Below are 24,044 nucleotides of genomic sequence, written 5' to 3'. Positions count from 1 at the left end.
AAGACAAACAAACTCTCAAATCAACCATCACAACAACTCCGTATTGAAACATGAAGGTCTTCACTTTGATTGCTCTGTTGGTTACTGCTTTTGCGGCCTTGGTAAGTTTTAAGCTCTTGGATTGTCAGTTTGTCAGGTTTCATTTCTTGTGCATTTGACCGCATCAAGACATACACTTTACTGCTTCTAACACATGCAATCATTAAACTAGGTTTCTGCAGCTGAAATCCAACACAAGGTCTACATCAAAATGCACTCGTACTCCACTTGAAACGCACTCCAACAAAGCTGTGGCGCTCACATGCAAGACCAATTCTGTTTCTTTAGGTGGTACCTATTCCAACCAAAGAGGCACCTACTCCTCAACCAACAAAGGAAGCTTCTGGTCCACCAGCAACTGAATCTTTCGATGATCAAGACTTCTCGGCTGCTGCTGACGAACAATCAGATGCAGACGATCTTGAAGCTGCTTATGGTGGTTGGGGACGTGGCTATGGTGGAGGGCATTATGGTAGAGGATACCATGGTCGTGGATATGGTAGAGGATACGGACGCGGATACTATGGTCGATATGGCAATTGGTGATTGATCCCACGACTACACATTATAAAGCAAGCAACGTAAAAATCACTTTGCAGGTGTAAAATAAAACCAAATCTTTGCTACAATTTGGATTGTCTCGGTGTCTTCTGTTTTCGACTTGAAGATGTGCTTCTGTACTCGACTTTGTTCTTGAGACGATCACATCGAAAAGAACTTGTTTACTGCGACTAAATTAAATCTAACAATTGCCAGTTGCTCTGTTTGGTGTTAGTCTCCACAATGATGAGACGAGATGTTGTTTTCACACGATCAGCAAAGCTCCAACATGAGTTCCAAGAGAGACATATGGAGAGAAGTGGCGGTGGCGAGAGTGATGCTGTCCTCGGCTATGAAAGAAGACGGTGAGTCTCTGCATGCTACCAATGTTCACACCCACAATTCAGGAGTGAACGAAGTCCACATCAAATAGGCTGGAGCAATCAGTTTCCATTGCCATGCCGCCCCCAATTGACATTGCCCAAGTCAGGAAACGTAAAGGAACTGCTCCTGGCTCGCCTGACAACAGAGCAGGAACTCCACTTCTCGACGACGAGAGTAAAGAATCTGACATTGCAAAGGTATGTGATGGATCAAGAAAAGGCTCAGAGTAATTCCAGAACTCGTGTCATCGGTGAAGGATCTTCTTTTCTGTTCTCTTTTATCAATCTCGTTTGATCAGATACTCATAATCACATTTTTGGTAGAAATTCTTCAACGCCCCGGAGGTGGCTCGACGAAGGGAACATGCAAAGAGACTCGCACTACCATGGAAGGTCGCTACGTTCGTACTGACTTTACTTGCTTTCGCTACGCGAGTTTGGAGGATATCTGAACCTGCTCAAGTCGTGTACGTGACATGGCAGTCGCGATCATTATCGTCTTGGCAAAACATCACCCAAACACTTTCTCGCTTATAGGTTTGATGAAGTCCATTTCGGCAAATTCGCATCCTATTACTTGCGAAGGCAATACTTCTTTGATGTCCATCCTCCGTTGGGCAAACTCTTGTTGGCCCTCACTGGTTTCTTTGTCGGTTATGATGGTCATTATCTCTTTGAAAACATTGGAGAGGATTATGTAGCAAATAATGTCCCTTATGTCGCATTACGCCTGTTTCCCGCTTCTTGTGGAGCTCTATGTATACCCATGTCGTTTCTGATTCTCAAGGAAATGCATGTCTCCTTGCCAGCTGCCCTGTTTGCTGGTCTGATGCTCGTCTTTGGTATGAAATGCTTTGGATTTGAAATTGAGATCAGGTTGAAAAGCATTTGCTGTGATCAACGAATTTTTGTTTGCTTAGACAACACTCTCATTACACAATCTCGACTGATTCTGCTGGATAGTATGCTGTTATTATCATGTGTGATGTGTTGCTACACCTGGGTCCGTTTCTTCAAAGAACGACACAAGTATGAGACAGAAAAGATCCGTTTCATCCACGATTTACGAATCTAAGTTCGACAACTTTCGTAGTGCATGGTCTAGGAACTGGTGGTTTTGGTTATCAATGACTGGAGTGGCACTAGCTGCAGCATTGGGAATCAAGCTTGTTGGATTATTTGTGGTGGCAGTTGTAGGTATCGCCACGTTGATTGACTTGTGGCGGTTGTTGGACTTTCAACGAGCCCTTCCTCTGGTAAGATTACAGGCAATGGAATTTCATGCATTCAATCAAACTGGGTAGGCATTGATTTATTTTTTCGCATAGCGTGAATTCTTCCGACATTTTGCAGCACGGGCTTTGTGTCTGATCGTTCTGCCCATTATAATCTACTTGTCCTTCTTTTGGATTCACTTTGCCATCCTTGTCAAAAGTGGTCCTGGAGATGCCTTCCATACTACTCGATTCCAACAAGACTTGCGTGGGAGTGAGGTCACCACCAGTAGTTTCAGTAAGCGTTTGTCATTCAGGCTGCTCTTAGTTCTCGAGAAACTGCTGACTTTCGTTTCTCCGTATATCAAGATGTTCCATATGGATCCAATGTAACCTTCTACCATAAAGAGACTGGATGTTTTCTTCATTCTCATGCAGAACACTATCCACTACGATATGAGGATGGCCGGATTAGTTCTCAAGGTCAGCAAGTAACAGGTTATCCACATCGAGACACCAACAACATATGGCATATGCTACCAATTGATGCAGAGCAATCAAATGGTAAAGTTCCTGTTATAAACAATGATGATGAAGGGAAACCAATCCGATATGTACGAAACGGAGATCTAGTACAGCTATTACACGTCTTGACCGATACCCTATTGATTACCCACGACGTTGCATCACCATTAACACCCACACATATGGAAATGACCACCATGCCTCTTGACGAACTAAAAGATAGATTTAATGAAACGCTTTGGAAGGTGGAATTTATTGAAACGGCCTTACCGATTGGAGCCAAGTTGAAAAGTAGGAATCGGCTCTTTAGGCTCGTGAATCACGAACATAAAGTTGCTATCCACACTTATAAGAGCAAATTGCCTGACTGGGCGTTTAATCAGCAAGAAGTGAATGGTAACAAGAATTTGCCTGAAAAGGAAAACATTTGGTATGTCGAGGAAGTAGTTCATGAAACAATCATAAATGGTAAGCAAATCTTTGTTGTACAACTTTGTCAGTTGGCGATTTTTCGCACGCACACCAATTCTCATTTGAACTCATTACAACACCGAACTTAGGAACGGAAATGCCTGATGAAGTCGAAACCAAGTTCCCCGTTGACGAAGCACCACGCATGTCATTCTTGGAAAAGGTCTTTGAGTTACAATCTCTCATGATTCAACATAATGCTGGATTGACTGGCTCACATCCATACTCGTCAACTCCCATAACATGGCCATTCGTATTACGTGGTATATCCTTTTGGGAGAACAAGGAAGGATGGCGACAAATATATCTACTAGGCAATCCATTTGTATGGTGGACAACTGTGATTGGTGTATTAATGTATGCCGCCATGTATACCCTAGATCGAATCTTGCTACGACGTGGACTAGATGATTTAGGAGTTGGAATTAGAAGATGGTGGGATCGAGCTGGAGGGTTTATGTGGATTGCATGGATTTGTCATTGGGCGCCCTTCTTTTTGATGGGTCGCCAACTATTCTTGCATCATTATTTACCAGCCTTGCTATTCTCTGTATTGAATACCGCCATCGTCTTTGACTTTATTGGTCGAGTGACACATGAAGGTACTATATTGACTGTAGCGGAAACCCACCATGGACAAGTCATACCTGGCGGTGTTGGCGGTGGATGGGGTCCATATAATAGTTGGACCATGAGAGTGCCCATAGCTCAATGGTTGACAGGATCTGGTGGACCTGTGTATTGGGGATTCTTGACTATCTTGACAGTCCTATATATTGGTGGGTTTTATTACTTTTCGCCATTGACGTACGGAACAGGGTTCCCGTCTGTAGAAGTCTTGAGAACTCGTAAATGGATGAGTTCATGGGATTTGCAATGTAGGTTTAGTGCTTCATTGATTGCTATGATATTTCTGTACTGATTTTTTTTCGCTCTGTCTAGATGCTTAAACTCTGTAAAAAAATATGTAGTCTTTGAAAAAAACAAGCACAATACCACCATAGACAATTTATAAATGACTTTTCTACTACGGGTCCTACTCCAAACCTTCAGCAGGCTACAGCGAAAATAAACGCGAGGGTTCTAGACCGGTTTCTAAGTTCCTCCTACTGCGCTGATCACAGTCATGAGACATTTGAAATCCCACAAACCCCAAGATATATCAAGAAGCCTTTTTAACGTCTTCACATCCCTCGTCACATTCCAACATCATCTGACCAACAACAAACGAACGAGTAGTCGGTAGTAGTCTAGTTACGCAAATCCAGATAACTTTTAAATATCCATACCAAACCCGCCAAATAAAGCAATGGACGCCTCAAACACTACTACCACTACCGTTTCCTCTACTTCAGCTGCAGCTACCCCATCGAAGAAAGCCGCGAACTTGTGTCCTATAAACGGCTGCACTGAGAAAAGGTGGGTCTTGTGTGGATGTTATCTTTTCACTTGGTGACGGAAATAACCAAGATATATTTTCAACTATTTTAGGAGTATCGTTGTTGGATTATGTCGATACTGTAATGACAAGTTTTGTTCGAAACATCGTCATGTATGTTGTTTATCGTGTCCGTTTCCACTATTAAAACGGAGCTAACTTGACCATATTTTTTTCAGGTGGAAGCCCACAGATGCCCAAACATGGAAACTTGCAGGCAGGAATCTGCTGGTATGTACTATTTTGAATCCCGCCATATTTGGAGATGTGCTGTTTCTTTTCTCGGAAAGATGCCAACCAATCCAACCTTTTAGCTAAACTGAGCAACAAGCTCATGAATGAGAAGACTACTGCATCCAAAGTCAACTAAGTTTAAAGAGTTGGGAAAACGAAAACACAGTACACAGATAAATCAACCAAAAGTCAATAGAGAAGACAAGGGAAGGGACACAAATGAAGAGGCGTAAGGGAACCTTCAGCAACGAAATAAAATCTCCTATAACTCGAGTTTTACCGTGCAAAATGAGCGACCGATATAAGATGTAATGGCTTTGTTCAGTACGTTCGAAAATTCGTCGTGACGATTATTTTTTTGCAAGTTGGTTGAGGACGAAGTGCAGCGTTACCTTGCCTTGAACCAGGCGTCCTGAAAGATGGTGCTGTCGTGGCTGCTAATATGGAGTTCGGCAAGACCGTTCGTCAAGATCTGTCAGTTTTTTGGTGTTTTGGTTGGTTGACATTTGGACGAATCTCTCGCTAAAACTACACTTCTTAATAGTCATCAATATGGGATTTGGATTTATACTGGCTCGTGTAGGTATGTTTCCAAGTGTTTAGCCGATGTGTGGTGTTGAAAATTGCAAACCTTCAAACATTCAAGTCGTGCTGTCCTAACCTCGTTTCATCATCACCAAAGGCAAACTAAGCTCGTCTGGATCTAAAACGATTGCTCAGGTGCTAGTAACTGTCCTCTATCCCTGTGTATTCATGAGCAAGATCATTTCCGCAATCGACAGTTCTACACTCCAAGCTTTGGGGTTCATGTTTATCTGGGAACTGGTGCTATTCGCATTAGGTCTAGGTCTTGGGTTGCTGGTACGAGCATTCTGTAATCCGCCACAAAAGTTTAGGAATGGATCTGTTATGGCTACTATGATGGGGAATTGGGGTGATATATCGCTTGCCGGTAAGTGTTGCTCTCCTTATTCAACGATGGCTGTTTGCTAAAGGTGGTTGCTAGTGGTTGGATCATTGGGAAACTACCCTCCATTTGGCAACGACGCAGTCTACGGCCAAGCTCTGGTGTCCGCCTACCAAGTGATTGTAAACCTGATCTTTTTCTCATTCTGCTACATGTATATTGGCCGTGACTTTACAGATAACGAGCCAGCCGAAGAACCACCTGTGCTCGTCAAAGTAGAACCCAACAACCACAGTACCGACATAGACGACTCAACACAGACGCCCGAGGCTATATTATCAACGGTGGCCTCAACAACCAGTTTACTGGCAATGGGCGAAGGACACGTAACTCAAGCCTCCAGTCCACACCCAAGTCTGAGGAATCGTAGACCGAGTACAGCTAGTGTAAGGAGCTTCCATGAAGCTCGGGCAGCTTCGATTTCGTTTGCACCCATGCCACCTTCACTTCCCAGACCGTCGTCTACGCATCGTAATGACGATGAGGAGAATAACGAAGAGCAACATAATTTATTGGATGCAAGTCACATCACAAGTGATCCGGAAGAGGTCGGTGATTTAGGGATAAGCAGTAGACAGAACTCGAATACAGGAGCTATAATATCACGAGCTGCATCAGTAAAGAAGAAGATATCTGTCGAAACACAACCAACACTTATACCCACAAAGCAGCCATTCTGGTTGTTTAGACCTATATATGCAGTACAGGGCAAAATAGAAGAAGAATGGCAAAAGTTTGTCATTTATGCTGAAAACAAACCCATGCTGAAACATATAGCACATCCACCGAGTTTCGTAACTTATTTCTTTGCAGGGTTGACCAATATGGCTAATGTCAGCATCATAATGGCGTTGGTTATCAGTCAGATACCAGCTATAAAGAACTTGCTGGTGCCGTCGGATATATATGCTACACCCGCTCCAGATCAAGAGCCGCCGCTCCGTGGTACTTCATGCTTTAGGACCTGCGCTTTGTTGTTGATTTTCTAACTATCCTTCCCTTCAAACATTAGTCATTCAAGACACATTCACATATATTGGTGCGGCAGCAGTTCCAATGGGTCTTCTCAACATGGGTGCAGCAATTGGAAGACTTAAAGTACAATCACTACCACCTGCACGGCTCCTCTTGTCTATTGCTGCATCAAGACTGGTCATACTACCAATAATAGCCATATCGCTGTGTCAGTTAGTGACGTATCATTTTGGATGGGTTGATCCCTCCAACAAGATATATCGATTCATTTGTGAGTTTTGTTTGTGTTTATGTGATTGGTCCACAATGTTTGGTCGATAGATTCAAAGTTAACAACCAGTTTTATTTGCAACAATTTCAAAATAGTAATGTTTCAGTGCTGTGTTCCAACAGCTGGTAGTGCTGTCTTCTTGACTCAGATATGGGTAAGATGTTGCGGTTATTACACCACTTCAAAATGGTCTTCTGATCAGTTTGCAATTGTTTAGTCTCCTGATGGAAGTGCTGATGAGGTGAGATCAACATGAGATTTCAACTATTGCATCAATTATTCATGCTATTCCCTGCTAGATCGCCGCTGTAATCCTGGTTCAATACGCTTTAGCATTCATAAGTCTGACGGTGTGCAACATTGTCATTCTGACCCTTCTGGCCTGATGATCGGTAGAGAGCCACTCATAAATAGAGCCTAATGTAATTATATATATATAGAATATAATTTACTACTGTCTACAACACCACTACTCTACGAGTTCTTATGTATCCTCACAACAAGCTGCCTCAACGCATCTAAATCCATCTCATCAACTCTCGTCAAGAACGTACCTGCTCCAGCACCATCCACAACAACCTCCTTAACCCGTTTCATGAATTCACCTAAAGCCTTCCCCGTCAAACCAGTCCACTCTCCAACATTCCCCCCATTAAATTTCCCCTTGACACGTCTCTCTAACTCGACTCGTTTCGTTATAGCATCTACTCGAGTAGCCAGACTCGGATATTGCTGGAATGCACATTGATGATGATATTCATGCCGAATACGTTCAGCCTCTTCGTTGTCCTCAAGATTGTCTGTTATGGTGGCCACATACTCCAAGAAACGTGCCCACATACCCCTCTTCTGCATCTGTTTACGTTCATATCCGTTTTTTACTTCATCTAGGCCCTTCCACATGCTGAAACTATGGTACTTTGATGTGATGATATACTCGAACACGTCCTGCTCAGAGACAAATCCGGCGCCGAATCTCTCAGCGTCAAATCCCAAGAATGATATTGCGTCAGCGTGAGAGAGTATTCCTGATCCTTCTGTGAATGGCACGTATTCGGAATGCGATGTGGTGACGAGGTTGTAAAAGAGTCCATCACTGGAGAATTTGAAGTCACCAATCCATCTGCTCATGATACCGGATATCTACATGGGAGAAAAGCTAGTCAGAAATGATGTTCTGATAGCAATCAATGTCATTTTGATCCAAAGACGATCCAACCAAAACACAAGCACCTAGCTGGATTGACATGACGCTCACCTTGCCCAAATCACCAAACGACAACATCCTCACAAGATATTCAAACTGCTCTAGACTCTCACACGTTATAATGTCAACTTGAAAGGAATCACATTCCATGGATGCGTTCTTGCCTGATCTAACCACTTGTTTTGATTTCACCAGTTCTGCAAGTTCGGTTATAGGTGATTCAACTATCGGATTATACACTACGAGGTCCAGATCGCCGAAATCGGCCTTGGCGTCCACGTATCGTGGAACCTGCACATATTCATAAACTTGTTTGCACAGTTTCACGACTTTGGCTTCCAGTTCCAAGTATTCCTTTCGAGGAAGTCTCTCTGTGGATATCTCTGTTAGAGCGTGTCCTCCCATGCTACTTGATACAGTGAGCTGATCTATCTGATCCGTTGCAGAACAGTCCTCAACAAAATTTCAAGTTCAGTCGTCTTCCAAAAGTGAGTCAAAGTCGTTGACTAGTCCAAAGACTGGTCGCGTCATGGAATGTTATCTAGCGAAACAATGGGGAATGGAGGATTTATTTACAAGTACATTCTGAAGTTTGTTACATATTGCTGAATATCCAACGAAAATCACGTTAAGAACAACCTGACCAAAAAATGCGTTAATTGAGAGCCTCTGATGTACCAGACAGTCAAATGACGTGTACCTGTGTATAGAGTTCTTGGCCTTGAGACCCTTTCTGCAAATGGGACACTTTCCTGTACTCTTCACGGCATCTCGTACACATTCTATACAATGAATGTAGAACGTGAAATTGAGGTCTAAAAACACAAGACCAGGATGTAACTCACCATCGCAAAAGATATGGCCACATGTCGTAGAGCTCAATGGAGTATCTACACTCACAAAAAGATTAGTAAAACTGAAAAAATGTGACATATGAACAACCCCTTCACCTTCAGCAGCGTATGACAAACATATGGCGCATTTCAGCGCAGCCGCCCTTTCAGGCAAAGCTTCCGGGACTGGCGGTGCGAGCATAGCTGCGTCCAACAGCACGTTCCTGTGTATGCCTGTTAAACCTGTTGTACTGCTACCGCCAGCAGTGCTACTGCCTCCTGCTGATGCGTTTGTTGTTGCTGGTGCTGGCCTGATTGCACCTGCAGTTGGCTGTTGGTTTTCGTTATCGTCCAATTGGAATTGCAAGCCAAAGAATCCAATGTTTCGAGCTGGAGGGGTTGCAGAGGGATAAGTGAAATGGCGTAATGCGGCAAACATACCTAGCGAGGGAGAGAGAAGCGATTGAGCTGCGAAGTCACTGCTAGCGTAGCATTCAAGGAGACGGTAACGTACGATCTAGTTGGGTAGCTGCTCTGGGTGTATTTGGTTGTTGTAGTTGTTGCTGAGCTGGTGCTGGCCGTTCATCCATTACAGTAACATCATCATCCACCGTTGTGGCTCTATTCCTTCTAGACCTGGATGGACTAATGAGCTGTACTTCTTCTTCTTCATCATCGTCATCATCATCGAGATCGACAGTTGATGGTGGCCTTCGTCTGGTAGTATCATTGACTGGTAGTCTTCTTCTAGGAGGCTCTGTTCTATTCCCAGCAGTATATGATATAAACTGTATGTCATCATCATTGTTGTTGAGTCTGGGTCGTTGGCGACGATGGTTTGTGGAAGAAGAGGAGACAGATACATCGGGCGAGTCTGTGAGATCTATTATAATACAATTCGGTTGCTGTACGGGGCTGTCTGTTATTTCCATGACGGATTCGTTTCTCGACAATGACATTGGGTTTACGGTTCCAGTTGATGAGGAGACTGCGGGTGGAGTGGTGGATCGTGCTTGATTGCTGGTATCAATGGTGCCACTGTTAAAGTCATTGGTACCATCACCTCGTTCCATTTCTGTCTCAGACCTCGTTCTCTTCAAACCTCGTTCGCCCCAACTCGACTCGACAACAGGCTCGAGTGGAATGTCGGGTTGTGCTCCGCTACTGCCAGCTGCAGCCATGTTGTCCATATATAAGTAACGAGTAGCTCGAATCAGAAAAAGATTGACAAAGGAAGGTGTGTTGAAATGAAAAAGTTAGCATGGACATTTGAAATCAGGTCATGTAGCTAGTAAAGATGTTAATTACACGTGTTTGGCGCGTTTATATTCTTATAATTCACGCACTAAAAGGGTAGCCCCATCACCGCCTTCATTTTGAACAGACAAATACTAGTTATGTTGAGCTTTTCGCTACTGCTTAGTAGAGTGTATCAAGTATGGATTAGGTGTAAGATACGAATCCGTGTAATTTAGTTTTCTTTTCCGTTGGCCCTTCCCTACAAGAGTAGACGTTGGTCAACTCGAACTGAACAACAAAGTTCCAACCGAGTGGCATCTAATTCTGTGATATATCGAGCTCGTAAATGGATTCAGGCCCTCCCAAGGCGGGCAAGATCACTATTAAGCGTCCCGCAGGTACCTTGCTTATTCGTCTGAATGCATTCCACACTGAAAACCTGAACTCGAAACTATTCAATGTTTAATCTAGAGCCATTGCCTGTCGAGTTGTTGCCAAAGCAAAAGAAGATCACTCTAAGACTCACTCATAATAATGGCCCTGTCACTCCTGTCAGCGATCTTCCTGTTATAATCAACCCAGCAATGTCCAATTCACCAACATCAGAACCAATAATCATTCTTGACGACGAGCAACCTCCTTTTGTTATATCACAACCTGCTGCTCCCTTGCCCTCTTTGAAATTGAAGCTCAAGCCTCCTGCTAGGCCACCACAACAACCACTGCCAGCAGATGAGGTCAAGAACAGTAATGTAAAACAAAGAGTTGTGAAGAAGGAAGCTACGCCAGTGAATGGGCCAATGTCGCCACCTCGATCAACTTCCCCTGTAGTCAAAATACCACAACATCCACTGCACCCATCTGCTTCCATAAACCCTGCAATGGTCGCAGTCAAGCAGGAAGTCATCGAGGTGATTGACGACGATGTTGACGCTGTCGTTGTAATGAAGAAGGAACCAGTGATCAAAACAGAATCAATGATTAAAACAGAATCAGTCAAAGCTGAGGTGCCTAGTAGTAGTATGGATATAGACGTCGAAGATGATATAATCAGCGTCGGTAGTAGATCAAGCATGCCCCCAGATTCAAAACCATTGCAGATCGAGGACTATCAAACATCAGACGACGATGATGATGATGATGATGATATACCACGTCGCAAATCAGACGTATACGATGACGAAGCAAACAAGAAATTCGATGCGGCAATAACCACAGATCCCAACTATCAAAACATGAAGATCATTGATACGACGTCTTTCATACCAAAGAAGGCTGGTCTCAGTGCTGCGGCACTTGTATCTACTTCGGATGTACCACCGCCACCACCAGACTTCTTGACGTCTCGTTTTCCAGAGAATTCAGACTTTAGGAATCTAGACTTACTGCCAGACCATGCGCTACGTCCATTAATCATAACTCCAGACGGTACCATGATATTAGAAGGGTATTCTACGTTAGCAAAGGCAGCAAAGGACTTTTTGACTACTGTCGCAGAACCATCGTCTCGACCTGCTCGCATGCATGAGTACAAGTTGACCTCCTTCTCATTGTACGCCGCAGTATCAGTAGGAGTAGAAACCAACGTCATCATCAAAACGCTACAAAGGTTTAGTAAAACAGTCGTGCCACGTAATATCATAAAATTCATCAAGGAATGTACTCATACATATGGTAAAGTAAGATTGGTATTGAAGAATAATCGCTACCACGTGGAATCTGCTCATCCAGAGATTCTAAGTATGCTGCTCAAGGATGAAGTCATTGCTGGGGCTCGTGTAATATCCGATACTGTTGCACCACAACCTGCTCCAGAAGAACGCAAAGCTATGGCAGCTGGTATTCAGATAGACGATATGTTTGGTGCCGTCATCACCGTCGATCGAGATGATGAATCTGATGATGAAGATGCAGAAGCTACAGATGACTTGGGTATATTGTCGTCATCTAAGAAGAATCTGATCGACTTGACTGAATCCTTTGAGATTCGTAAGAATATGGTAGAAACTGTAAGAAGACGATGTCGAGAACTCGACTATCCCTTACTAGAAGAATATGCATATACAGAAGATACAGCCAATCCCACTCTCGACTTGACTCTGAAAGGTACTACTGCTCCTCGTGACTACCAAGCAAAAGCCTTGTACAAGTTACTTGGCGGTCAGAATCGAGCTCGATCTGGTATTGTCGTGCTACCTACCGGTGCCGGTAAAACCCTAGTAGGAATAGCAGCAGCATCTGCCATTAAAAAGTCAGTCCTGGTATTATGCACAAATGCACTATCTGTAAGCCAATGGGAAACAGAATTCAAACGATGGGCCAATGTTCCTGACGGAGCTATAGCTGCATTTACTGCCCAATCAAAAGATGCATTCAAAACGCCTGCTGGTATTTTGATTAGCACTTATACCATGATGTCGAATCAAGGTGAACGTGCCAAAGCAACACAAGAAGTACTTGAATTCATCAATTCTCGAGAATGGGGGTTGGTGATTCTTGATGAAGTACACGTCATACCTGCCAAAGTCTTCAGGCGAGTGTTGACGATTGTGGCTGCACATGCTAAATTGGGTTTGACGGCTACATTGGTGCGAGAAGATGACAAGATTCAGGACCTGAACTTTTTGATCGGGCCGAAACTGTATGAAGCTGATTGGCTTGAGTTGATGGATGCTGGTCATATTGCTCGCGTCGATGTAAGTGTGACTTTGTGCAATCATTTGAACGCAAAAAAACTTTTCAATTCAAATGACATCAACTAGTGTACAGAAGTCTGGTGTCCTATGCCATCTGCTTTCTATGATCTTTATATGAAGGCCTCAGCCAAGTAAGTCGTTGCTTTGACCGTGAAGAATAAAGAGCTTAGTGCTAAATCCTTGCATGCAGTAAACGACGACTTATCTCAGTCTTGCATCCTGGCAAATTCAATGTCTGCCAATGGCTTATCAAATGGCGCGAGTCGCTTGGTGATCGTATCCTAGTGTTCTCAGATAATGTGTTTGCCTTAGAGGTAGTTACTTCATCCCAATTATTTCTTTGTTTCTAAGTTTTTGTCCGTACCCGCTTCTCACACTCCCCTTTTTCTACCACCAGTTCTATGCCAAAGCTCTCAACAAGCCCTACATTCATGGTGGTGTTGACCACCGTGAACGTATGGGGCTTATTCGTGCCTTCAAGGCAGGAGACACTCGATTCCCGACTCTCTTCCTGTCCAAAGTCGGTGACACATCTCTAGACTTGCCTGAAGCGACCTGTTTGATTCAAATCAACTCTCAATTCGGATCTCGTCGTCAAGAAGCTCAACGTATGGGTCGTATCTTGCGAGCCAAGAGACGTACCGAGCCTGGTTTCAAAGCCCACTTCTTCACACTGGTCTCTAAAGACACTGATGAAGTATATTGGTCTCAGAAGCGAAGGACTTGGCTTGTTGATCAAGGGTTTGAGTTTACTGTAAGTTGCCTTTGGCTGTTTCTGTCATTCGCAAAAATGCCATGTGTGCTGACCATATTCTTGGATGATTTTAGATCATTGACGATATATATAAGCAAATACCTCCCGACCAAGCAGCTTCTCTGCTCTATGTTACTCCAGAAGCTCAAAACTTGATGCTGGCAAAACTGGTCGAGGCCAATGACGATGATGCCCGAGATGAAGTTGTACCTGGTGCCAATGATGGATTTGAAGTCACTACCAAGACTGGCAGGAAGAAGACCATGACGCGAACTCAACGTGAGAAGGTAAACACCAGTGAATGTCACAGCAATACACATCGAGAAAGTTTGTCACCCCTTTTTTTTGTTTAAATGTTCTCACCCCCCTTTCTTTGTCTCGTCTAGTTGCAGCAGAAGGAAGAACGCAGAGTTGAGCGGGAAGAGAGACGTAAGGCTAAAGCAAAGAAAGACAAACATGAAAGGGTGATGAAAAAGTTGCTGAAAGGATGATGAGCGAGATGAGAGGAAAGGTTTCTTTTTATACATAAAAATTTGCACAAATATATAGAAATCCCGCTTTGCATTAGAATTGTACTATAAGAAGCATGAAAAAATAAAGACTTTAAAAGGTCAGTGGGGGTGTATTTTCACTTTGCGTCTTGAGCTGGTGGTTTCTTGAAGAAGGATGTAATACTCTTTTGGTTTGACGGCGTTTTAGATTTAACTGAAGTCTTTTTAGCCTTCTTCTTAGGAGTCTTTGTCTCTGCATCTTCCCCCTCATCACCATCATCTGAATCCTCCTCCTCGTCATCAGCTTTACGTTTCCCCTTCTTGACACCACAAACCGCATCCCACACCTTCCTCAACGTCTTTGGCACAGCCGATGCATCAGATGCCACCTCCGTCTTAGTCCACCATGCGACATTGCTTTTTGACGTATCCAATTCTGGAATCTCGTCAGTGGCAATTACCCAATGATATACATTCATAGACCAATGGACATGACTGAACTTGTGCATTACAAGTCCGATTGATTTCTGTGATGTGTATGGGGTTGATGTTGTGTATGATGCGAGTAGTGCGGTGATAGTGTCGGGATGTTGCTCTTTGGGTGACGATTCTGGGAGGGGATGTGATGGGAAGTCCCAGAGGTTTGCGAGCATTCCTGGTTGGTGGGTAGTGAGGGATGGTAGTGAGGATTTTGAAATGAGCAAAAATACGAATAGTTCATGCTGAAAAATACCTTTCTTTGGATTTTGGACTACCAGATACTTCGACTCACCGCCATCAGCAGGTCTGTGTTCTAGTACGCATGTGACTCGTTCTAGACAGGAAAGAATCGGTGAACATCTCAAAGGGAACGCACAGAAGCGAAAAAGAAATCTCTACAAATCGGATAAACGTGACTCTATCACTGTACCTTCTTGTCTAGCAGCCTTCTTCTTAATTTTCAACGGATATCTCGAAGGATTGAAATCCTCAATATCTTCAAACGGGAGACATATCTCACAAGCTGCATCTGCCTCCAACTCCCATGTCTCTGCAGCGCCATTTCCAGAAAACTTGGATGCAGCAGCGACTTTGTGTGCCTTTAGCTAAACGAAACAAAATGGACCTGAATCTTCTGTTGTGAAACTGCAAAGCAGCAAGGCATACCTCAGCAAGTGCCAAACAATGATCGCTGATGGGACAAGCAGTACAACTGGGACTCGTGGGCGTACATATAGTTGCACCTAAATCCATTAAAGCTTGATTGAAGTGTCCAGGTCTACTTTTACTGAGTATGGTTCGAGCTAGCGACCAATGAAGATCTACAGCGGGTTTGGATTTCGGATCTGCACTGATGGCTCGTAGTCGTGATAATACTCGAATGACATTTCCATCGACGAGAGGTGAAGGTTGATTGTATGCGATAGACGCGATTGCACCTGTTCGAAGGCATAGAGAAACGAGGATTGAGCAAATAAAGGGCGCTATGATTTGACGAATGACCAACGTATACCAGCTGTATACGGCCCAACGCCAGGTATCTCTTTTTCTAGCTCTTCAGCCGTTCTCGGCAATTCCCCATTGAATTTCTCAGTGACGAGTTGAGCAGCTTCCAGAATTCTTCGTGCTCTAGAGTAATAACCAAGTCCAGTCCAGACTTGATTCACTTCTTCTAGTGTCGCTTTGGCAAGATCAACTAGCGTTGGCCATTTAGCCATCCATTTCTCATAGTAGGCAATCACCGTATCGACTTTTGTTTGTTGAAGCATGATCTGGATTGAGACAGGCGTAAGCGATGAAGATTCATTGTTAAGATGTTGTTGACGAAAAACCTCTGAGATCCAAACTAGGAAGAGCGTGATGCGTCAGGTATTGTGAATGTTGACGAGACAAAGCAAGATGACATACCTTCATAGGCACGTTGCGAATTAAACTGTTCATCCGTCGATCTATGGTCTGCCTTCGATCCACTGGGCACTCGCCACGGTAATACTCGTTGCTCTGCATCATAATGTTTGAGCAATGATGCCTGAAGTTCGTCCACTCCGCTACTAAACGTGTGGTAGTAAACAGGATGTTTTCGATCGGAATTGAGTGTTTTTAATGCTAGAGATTGTAATGTATTGGCTTGTTCTGGTTCGTCCATGTTGCCCAACATTTCGTGAAGGTTGTGATTCTACAGCCGTGATTTGACAAGGATGGTAGGTTGAAACGGGGTGATTTACAAGGAAATATCTAGCTGCAGTTGCCGTGGAGAACCTGGCCTCTTGATATTGACAAGAACGGTAAAGGAACTGCTACTTTGTTTGATGCGCAGTGAAGTCTGGCTAAGTAGGCTTTCAACTAAAGTGATCAAAACTTTCAAGATTCAATTGTCATTTTCTTAATATATTTTATACAATGCTACACGTTTATCTTTTGATCCTGTTGCCAACATGGACGACAATCCCTCTGTTGGCTGCGTATCAGTAGCCCTCCACGCAAAAGCTACACACTGAACACCATCCCGATGAGCTGTCAATACCGCCAATGGTTTCAGTTTCTTCAAAGCAAAGATCCGAATCTTGGAATCCCACCCTGCTGTCGCTAGTATACGACCATCGCCTCGGATAGCGATCTCTGATACTCCTGCAGCTGGAAGCGAGGCGGTCTTCATCCATTTTACGTGTCCTTCCTAGTATTAGCAAGGAGATGTCAGCGAAAGTCATGTTTGACAAACATTGTTGCGAAGTGAAACAGCGTTCTTGATTTTACCTGATCAAACTCTGTCGAGAAACTGGCAATCTCCGTAGCTGCTGGTGCAGCTACACCTTCAAGACCGTCAGCTTGAACGTCTAGAGCGAAAACTATAGGCGATTTCAGCAACAACAAAACAGGACGTTCGTGCAATGAATGTATGTCTCAAACCTGGTTCCTTGGAAACCTCGATCCTGCCTAATATGCTTTTCATCTTGACATCCCAAATAAGTATAGACCCATCTTCGTATCCAGCTGCCATTATGAGGATGTCTGGAGTAGATGACCGTCGAAAGAGCTTCGTACATAAACACATTCCGGATTTCGCTTGTGGGTCAAGAGCCCTTGATATATATGTACGACGGCGTAGGTCATATACATCAATCTACAATAATTTAGATCTTGTTAGAAATATGAGGCGGAAAAAACCCTGTTGCATCCGTGGATACTAACAAGTTCAGGTTTGTTGAAGTTTGAAAAGGCCAGGAGCAGATTCTCCTTGTCGGTAACATCTATATATTTAGTAAGATTTAGAGCAATTACATGCAGAGCGTAATAGGAGCATCATACCGCTGAAACACCACGAAAATCGACAAAAGTTCAGTGCATTGATTGCCAATTCAAAGACAGGTTTTGGTGTCTCAACAGCCTCATCTAGGATTTCGCTTCCACTCCAACCACGCAACACATTATCGCGTCCTTGACTAGTTAAGAAATGTCTTGTGAACCTAACTCGTCAAGCTTCAGTTCAACAAATTGACTCTAAACCTGATGATGCACCATGGATCAGAAGGTATTGCATCAGCTGCATAGATGACATTGGAATGTGCTTGCCATTTCCGTATTGCTCTACGAGTATCCAGTGTCCATACAATCAAGACTCCTGCGCCATCTCTAAAATGTTTGCATTTGACGTTGGCTGTTTTCGTGAAAGCTCAACATTACGCAAACAAGAATAACTCACGCTGACAATAATCCTCGGCCTTGAGGCAAGAATGATACAGCTCGAACGTCTGCTTCGTGTCCTCTGTAAAGAAACTCGGCTTCAGGAGCTTCCATCAAAATGTCGTCAGGAATACGAAGAAAGAGTCAAGAGTCGAACAGAATGAGAAAACAAGGCCTTCGATACGAAGTTAACGTGTATTTGTGCATGAATTCGATACCTTTCTTCACGATGTCCAGGAATGATCAACATTTGTCGGTGGACAAGTCAAGCTTTACCTTTACGGTAAACGCTCCAAGGCATGGCGCACAAACGTCTCCATAATGGATCTATGGCATGAAAATCCCGCTCAAGTTTCAAATAGAGGCGTCTTGTTGCACTCGTCAAAGGGTTCACGCCAATCAACGAAAAGCTTGAGGATCGAGGATCGTTTTCACAAACAAACAAAAGCCATTAAACAATCTATACATTTTCAAAGACATCTTTTAAAGCAACCATGACTATTACAGACGTATTGACCGTTGGATCCCCCTTCTTACTCCCCTTGACAACCAAGAGTGGCAAAATGGTCCTCCTCGATACAAAAAAGTTGGATAGTAAAACCGCGGCAATTGCTGCTGTAATTATTCTACTAGGACCTGCTATGGCTTACAAAATGTTTGCGTTAGCCCTTTCATTGGTATGTACACGTGGCTGCTCCGTTGTATTTTGGAAAGGACCTGCTCGTGTTATCAATAACCAAACGCGACGATATATAACTCGGATGACCATGAAACGGCAATTTGCTTTTCAGAAGAGTTGCATGTGAAGTTAGACCTCAAATATTTGAAACTAACACAACTTGCAACAAATCAGATTCTGGGACGTCCCGCTCCATCAAACCGTCTAGTAAAATTCTCAAACAGCTGGGAGGTAGTCCGTTCCAAGCAATCTCTTGGCAAACCAATTCTAGCCAATGGCAAATCTGCCTCTGCCGTTGCACGACAAGGTGCTGCCAGAGGTGCTGCGTCATCCGATCACAAACTTGGAGTCTCTGTAGCTCAAATGACCACCTTTAAGACTGTCTCTACCAATATCAAAATCAACAAGACTCCCAGTCCCATTAGCACCTTGGATCCCGCAGCTGCTACCGTCCTGAAGATCAACAAGCCATTGAAGTCTCCTCAACCACAAGTCATGATTACGAAATCGGTCTTGAGTGTCGTGTCTCGACAAATGACTGATGCTTTGACTCAATTAAAGTCTCTTATTGGATCTGACGGCCAGGAAGCTCCAGCTTCAGTAATATAAAATACGACTTGGCTAGTATTGTGACTGTAGAAACAACATATTTTAAATGTAAGATCTGAATATACCGCCTGACAATAACAAACTCGGTGTCTGCTTATAAAACAATGTGTTCAAATATCTGCTCGAAACATCCTGATGGTGAAACGTTTTTCAATTCTTTGAAAACTTGACGAAACGTATATCGATCGGCGATAATGCGACGCGTTAGGCTACACAAAATCAAAAATAAATGATAATGTAGTGCACAGCAACGCCCAGGTGGGTCGTGCCAGTAGGAACGACACACTTCGACGCACACAACATTTTTGAAATCACGTTTGAAACTGTTCACAGAAACCACATATATTTGAACAGTATTGCAATGAACGACTATGAAAACAGCGCCAGACAAGGCCATTCGCGGTCCCGTTCGGAAGGAGGGGCTCTCAGAACTCTGCCATCTCGTCAAGAGTCACTCTCAAGGCCAACTTACCGGACAAACAACGAGGCTCCAGCTAGTAGTTTACCTTCACCCACATATGAAAGCCCCTCTTTTGATCAGTTTTGTGTATTGAGATCCGCAGTAATGTCATGGTAAAGCTTGAAATTTGCAAAATCTCATTAAACATCGCAACTTAATCACTTGAGTGTTTTGTGGAGATGGGGCTGTCGTATAGAATCATTGTGGTGCTTGTGAGGATTTCAACAATCTAACTTACAGGATTCTCGTATTGCGCTTTGTTAGGACTAGTGACGATGTCTCAGATTGGATTGATGCTCTTGGCTTTACTGATATCGCTCCGCTATTCGTCATTAGAGGCGTAACTGGACGTGTCTTATTGGAACTAGACTATGATGCTCTGAGAAATGTTGGTGTCCAAGTTGTGGGAACTCGAGCTCGTGTCCTTCAAGCCATCAGGACCTTGATAAAGGACGAGTCCGACTTTGTGACAACACCATTGCAAAGGGTTCCTAGCCCTCGTTCTATACCGCAACCTCTTCAACAACAATCTCTGAGTCGAAGCAACACTGCTAGATCCCAACCCGCATCGTTCTCTAGAACCAATACGCTGACTCGTCATAATAAGAATTTCAGTCAAGACGAGGCGAGACCAACAATCTTGCGAATGCAGACTTTGAATAGAAATCTCCCTAAAGGGATTGATACAGACGTTGATTTATTCCGTCACGTTCAATCGGCCCCTGAACTGTATTCGCCACTTGCAACATATGCATATGGGCCAACAGCTCGCGGGATGTCGCGTGGGGACTCGCTGAAGAGACCTGAATCTTTGGTTTGTGACTTTCTGCCTGATTTGGACCTGATTTAGTTTTCAAAGCGTTGTGATGACTCATTGCACTCAACATCGCTGGTTTTATAGGGTCCTACGATTGTCGTTGTTCCAGATCAAGAACGACGAGCGTCTGCACAGCTTCAGGTTTGATGTTTTCATGAGTTACGTTTTCGGACACGTATTTATTCGATACGATTCACGTAGGGCCCTACTATCGTCGCTTCGAATAACAGAACTGATCTCTCGATCAGAGAGGGCCCCACTATTGTGAAGGTACCGGAAGGAACCCATGACGCTGGATCATGGAATACTTTACGTGTTCAAGAGCGCACTTCAATCGTAAATGGCGTACCTCTGGAAGAAGTAAGAAACTTGTTGGCAATTCCTTGACGATGGATTTAGACAACTCTGACTCAATTTTGACAAGCGTAGGATCAGAACAGGCCGCCAAACACTGATAAAGGGAAACGGCTTGTATCCACCTTCCCTCGATCAACCTCTATTACGAGTCCCAAACACCAACGGAACATGTCCGACAACCAACTTCCATCGCCAACACGACAGAAGCCCTTCAACAACGTACGTAGTACTAATTGTACAAGCCCGACAAGCCCCAACCCATACGGTGGCAATACAATCGTAACGCCACCCCTAAACAACACGTCAACACCACCTCCGTATCCAGCACGAAACAACTTTAGTAATGTCGTTAGTCCAAGACGATTTACTCCAGATCTCCACTCGCACTCTTTCGGTGAAAGGCCTTCTGATGATATAATCGCAGCAAACTTAGAATCATTTTTCCCGCAGTTGCAGGAGCAAACCCTCATGACACCATCCAGTGCTGAACCATATTCACCACAGTTCCCAACTCATATACCGCTATCGTTTGCTTCATCTCCACCACTACCTTCAGAAACAGCATCAACCTCAGCAGCAGCTCCATCTCGTCATGCTGATAGACGAGTGTCACGAACTCTAGCTGATTCAATCAAGCCAAGAGTGCAGCAAGCTCTAGTCCGAAAATTAGAACGACGTTCGTTTTTGACTTCAAGTAGTGGTCGTCGCTCGGTTTTGGGACCATCTCCGTATTGCGGATACAAACCGACACCATCTGTTGTATCGTCTAATGCTGATCTGGGTGGTCATGAAGACATTCCAAGACCAGTTGCTGTCAAGACACTTCGTGCACCTCTTCCAACGAGTCTGGGTGAGTTGAAAGAAGAACCAATACAACGAGAACCCAAATCAAGGTCACCATCGCCTGGCCTCATCCAAACAGCACGAGAAGCAAAAGCACGATCTCCATCGCCCAAGATTGTGACAACAGAATCAAACCCATCCACAACGCATAGCACACCGCCTGAATCTCCTCATAAAGATGATACTGCAATCACGAATGGCAAGCCAATCAAGTTGGCGGTCAAGTCTAAACAATGGGTTAAAGGTCCACTTATTGGGCAAGGTGCTTTCGGTAAGGTGTACTATGGAGTTGATATGGAGTCTGGTGATATCATGGCTGTCAAGCAAGTGCCTCTTGATGGGGACGATGAAGAGAAGATCAAGATGGGTCGAGAGAAGGCCCTGACTACTGAAATGGGCCTTCTCTCGACTTTGGATCATGCTAATATAGTTCGATATTTCGGTAATACTGATATCGATGAGACATTTCAAGCGCGACTTTAGTTACTGACATCCCAATCACATAGGTCATGAAGTGACTGATAGCTTCTTCAATGTGTTTTTGGAATGTAAGAAACTCAAAATATATTGGCACAATTTCAACGATATTGTACTAAATCACACATTTCCCACTATGAAAGATATCCCCGGTGGATCGGTTCTCTCTTGTCTTTCAAAATATGGCAAATTTGAAGAGGACTTGGCGAGATCTCTTGTGTATCAAATCCTGTGTGGGCTCAAGTATTTACACGATTTGAATGTGATTCATCGTGATATCAAGGCAGCCAACATCTTGTTGGATGATTTGGGAGTTGCCAAGATATCGGATTTTGGAATATCTAAACGACAAGGTATGCAGTACGTCGTTCATCATTGTGATATCACAATTTTTTCATTCTAAGCCGTTATCATTCCAGATAATCTCGTCTATCAGGCCGACAGTCGCTTGTCAGTTCAAGGTTCCATATATTGGATGGCACCAGAAGTTGCTCGAAGTCAAGCGTATAGTGCAAAAGTGGATATCTGGTACGAGTCGCAACAAAAAAATGCCTCAATCCTCATTGTTTGAGTTGAATGTTCAACAAGCTCATCTGACACACAATAGGGGTATTGGTTGTCTACTTTTGGAGATGCTGACTGGTCATCAGCCATGGCGCAACATATCTGGTCACGTCTTGTATCTCATTGGGACTGGCAAGTCGCCTCAAATTCCAGACGATGTCACTGATCAAGCGAGAGATTTCATTAGTCTGTGTTTTACAGTGTGAGTCTACAACGGATGAGATGTACGAGGGCAATGATCCCAGCCCCTTTGGTCAACTAGCTAATCTTCTGGCTGTCCTTTAGTGATGCAGAAAAAAGGCCCACTGCAAGTGATCTACTTCAACATCCATTCGCACAATATGATCCTGCAGAATTTGATTTCAAGGAATGGTCTGAAGCTGCTGCATCAAGGATCATGAGTGAAGGCACATACCAAAGTGCTTTGATGTCGAATTTCAAGATGGTGGCCTCTGAACGAGATGATGAGGAAGAAGACAATGAATAGAGGTTCTAGAGACAATTTGTCTCTGGAATCGAGAGCTGAATTTAGAGAGTTGGCTGGCACTTAGTGGTCAATAATGTGGTTAATCATAGAATAAATAACAAAGATTGTCAAATATAAACAAATGTATTAAAATCAGAAATAGTAGTAAAAAGGTCATCACCTTTGGTCGTTCGCGTTTTGTGATTGTCCTTCTACTGGTTTGCTGAATCTCCGACTCCAAGAAAGGCGTTAAATAGGATGCAACACTTTAACCGCATATATCAACTACTGTCTCCAGAGGCACGTATAGGACTTGATCGCATAGCCTTCTTTGCTGCGCCAATAGAGCCTCTTGGTACGAGCTTTGTAATTGTTGTGAACATTTTCATCAAACTAACACCGATCACCTGAAAGCTCCATCAGAATCTGATATTTCAGATACAGAGGAACCCGCATATGAGCTACCATGGCATATACCAGATGGGATAGAAGCTATATATGAAGTAACGTGCTTCGCAATCGCTAAACATCAAATCATTCAACATTCAAACTGGACTGTTTTCTATCGATATAGAGTCCAAGGAAGCGTCCAAGATTCACAGCGAGCACTTATGATGACGATGACGATGATACATCATCAGTGTCATCCCCCGCAACGAATTCCCGTCCAGATCAAGAATACGAAACGATGATTGCGCAGACTCGGCTGTTACTACAGGATGTAATTAGTGCCGCCGCTGCTGCTGAAGAAAAGACTGCTGCTGTTGCTGCAGCTGGACCAAGTGATATTATTGCTAGTCAAGTTGTATCGCCCACCTTACGACAAAAATCGATC

General features: G+C 43.8%; 6 protein-coding genes across 6 annotated transcripts; 4 read left to right on the top strand and 2 right to left on the bottom strand.

The window, feature by feature from the left end:
• Nucleotides 1-888: 888 nt before the first annotated feature.
• SmJEL517_g05406 (dolichyl-phosphate-mannose---protein mannosyltransferase) lies at nt 889-4,094 on the top strand (the record flags this gene model as incomplete). Its single annotated transcript, XM_031171332.1, has 9 exons — nt 889-944; nt 1,013-1,160; nt 1,287-1,429; nt 1,500-1,804; nt 1,883-1,991; nt 2,056-2,218; nt 2,291-2,474; nt 2,546-3,169; nt 3,262-4,094. 9 exons carry the CDS (start codon nt 889-891, stop codon nt 4,092-4,094), a joined length of 2,565 nt encoding a protein of 854 aa, XP_031022683.1.
• Nucleotides 4,095-4,481: 387 nt separating this feature from the next.
• Nucleotides 4,482-7,443, top strand: SmJEL517_g05405 (uncharacterized protein; the record flags this gene model as incomplete). Its single annotated transcript, XM_031171331.1, has 10 exons — nt 4,482-4,591; nt 4,664-4,724; nt 4,790-4,841; nt 5,389-5,427; nt 5,527-5,796; nt 5,851-6,756; nt 6,824-7,057; nt 7,153-7,211; nt 7,275-7,298; nt 7,357-7,443. The coding sequence occupies 10 exons, from the start codon at nt 4,482-4,484 to the stop codon at nt 7,441-7,443; spliced, it is 1,842 nt and encodes a 613-aa protein (XP_031022682.1).
• A 3,239-nt stretch (nt 7,444-10,682) lies between these two features.
• On the top strand, nt 10,683-14,289 carry SmJEL517_g05404 (uncharacterized protein; the record flags this gene model as incomplete). The annotated part of the gene is made up of 8 exons (XM_031171330.1): nt 10,683-10,734; nt 10,808-13,032; nt 13,099-13,163; nt 13,223-13,346; nt 13,430-13,786; nt 13,861-14,073; nt 14,173-14,215; nt 14,282-14,289. The coding sequence occupies 8 exons, from the start codon at nt 10,683-10,685 to the stop codon at nt 14,287-14,289; spliced, it is 3,087 nt and encodes a 1,028-aa protein (XP_031022681.1).
• A 125-nt stretch (nt 14,290-14,414) lies between these two features.
• Nucleotides 14,415-16,402, bottom strand: SmJEL517_g05403 (uncharacterized protein; the record flags this gene model as incomplete). Its single annotated transcript, XM_031171329.1, has 6 exons — nt 14,415-14,932; nt 15,011-15,091; nt 15,188-15,362; nt 15,424-15,695; nt 15,770-16,102; nt 16,165-16,402. The coding sequence occupies 6 exons, from the start codon at nt 16,400-16,402 to the stop codon at nt 14,415-14,417; spliced, it is 1,617 nt and encodes a 538-aa protein (XP_031022688.1).
• Nucleotides 16,403-16,639: 237 nt separating this feature from the next.
• On the bottom strand, nt 16,640-18,051 carry SmJEL517_g05402 (uncharacterized protein; the record flags this gene model as incomplete). Its single annotated transcript, XM_031171328.1, has 7 exons — nt 16,640-16,930; nt 17,011-17,090; nt 17,164-17,377; nt 17,446-17,504; nt 17,563-17,696; nt 17,761-17,886; nt 17,957-18,051. 7 exons carry the CDS (start codon nt 18,049-18,051, stop codon nt 16,640-16,642), a joined length of 999 nt encoding a protein of 332 aa, XP_031022687.1.
• A 1,535-nt stretch (nt 18,052-19,586) lies between these two features.
• Nucleotides 19,587-23,230, top strand: SmJEL517_g05401 (uncharacterized protein; the record flags this gene model as incomplete). The annotated part of the gene is made up of 10 exons (XM_031171327.1): nt 19,587-19,798; nt 19,950-20,499; nt 20,587-20,643; nt 20,704-20,862; nt 20,932-22,144; nt 22,209-22,250; nt 22,323-22,532; nt 22,599-22,707; nt 22,787-22,945; nt 23,029-23,230. 10 exons carry the CDS (start codon nt 19,587-19,589, stop codon nt 23,228-23,230), a joined length of 2,913 nt encoding a protein of 970 aa, XP_031022686.1.
• Between the last annotated feature and the right edge of the window lie 814 nt (nt 23,231-24,044).

The sequence above is a fragment of the Synchytrium microbalum genome, assembly GCF_006535985.1.
Source record: "Synchytrium microbalum strain JEL517 chromosome Unknown SmJEL517_scf0049, whole genome shotgun sequence".
Lineage (NCBI taxonomy): Eukaryota > Fungi > Chytridiomycota > Chytridiomycetes > Synchytriales > Synchytriaceae > Synchytrium > Synchytrium microbalum.
Note: the sequence above shows the minus strand (reverse complement) of the source record. Positions and strands in the feature narration are given on the sequence as shown.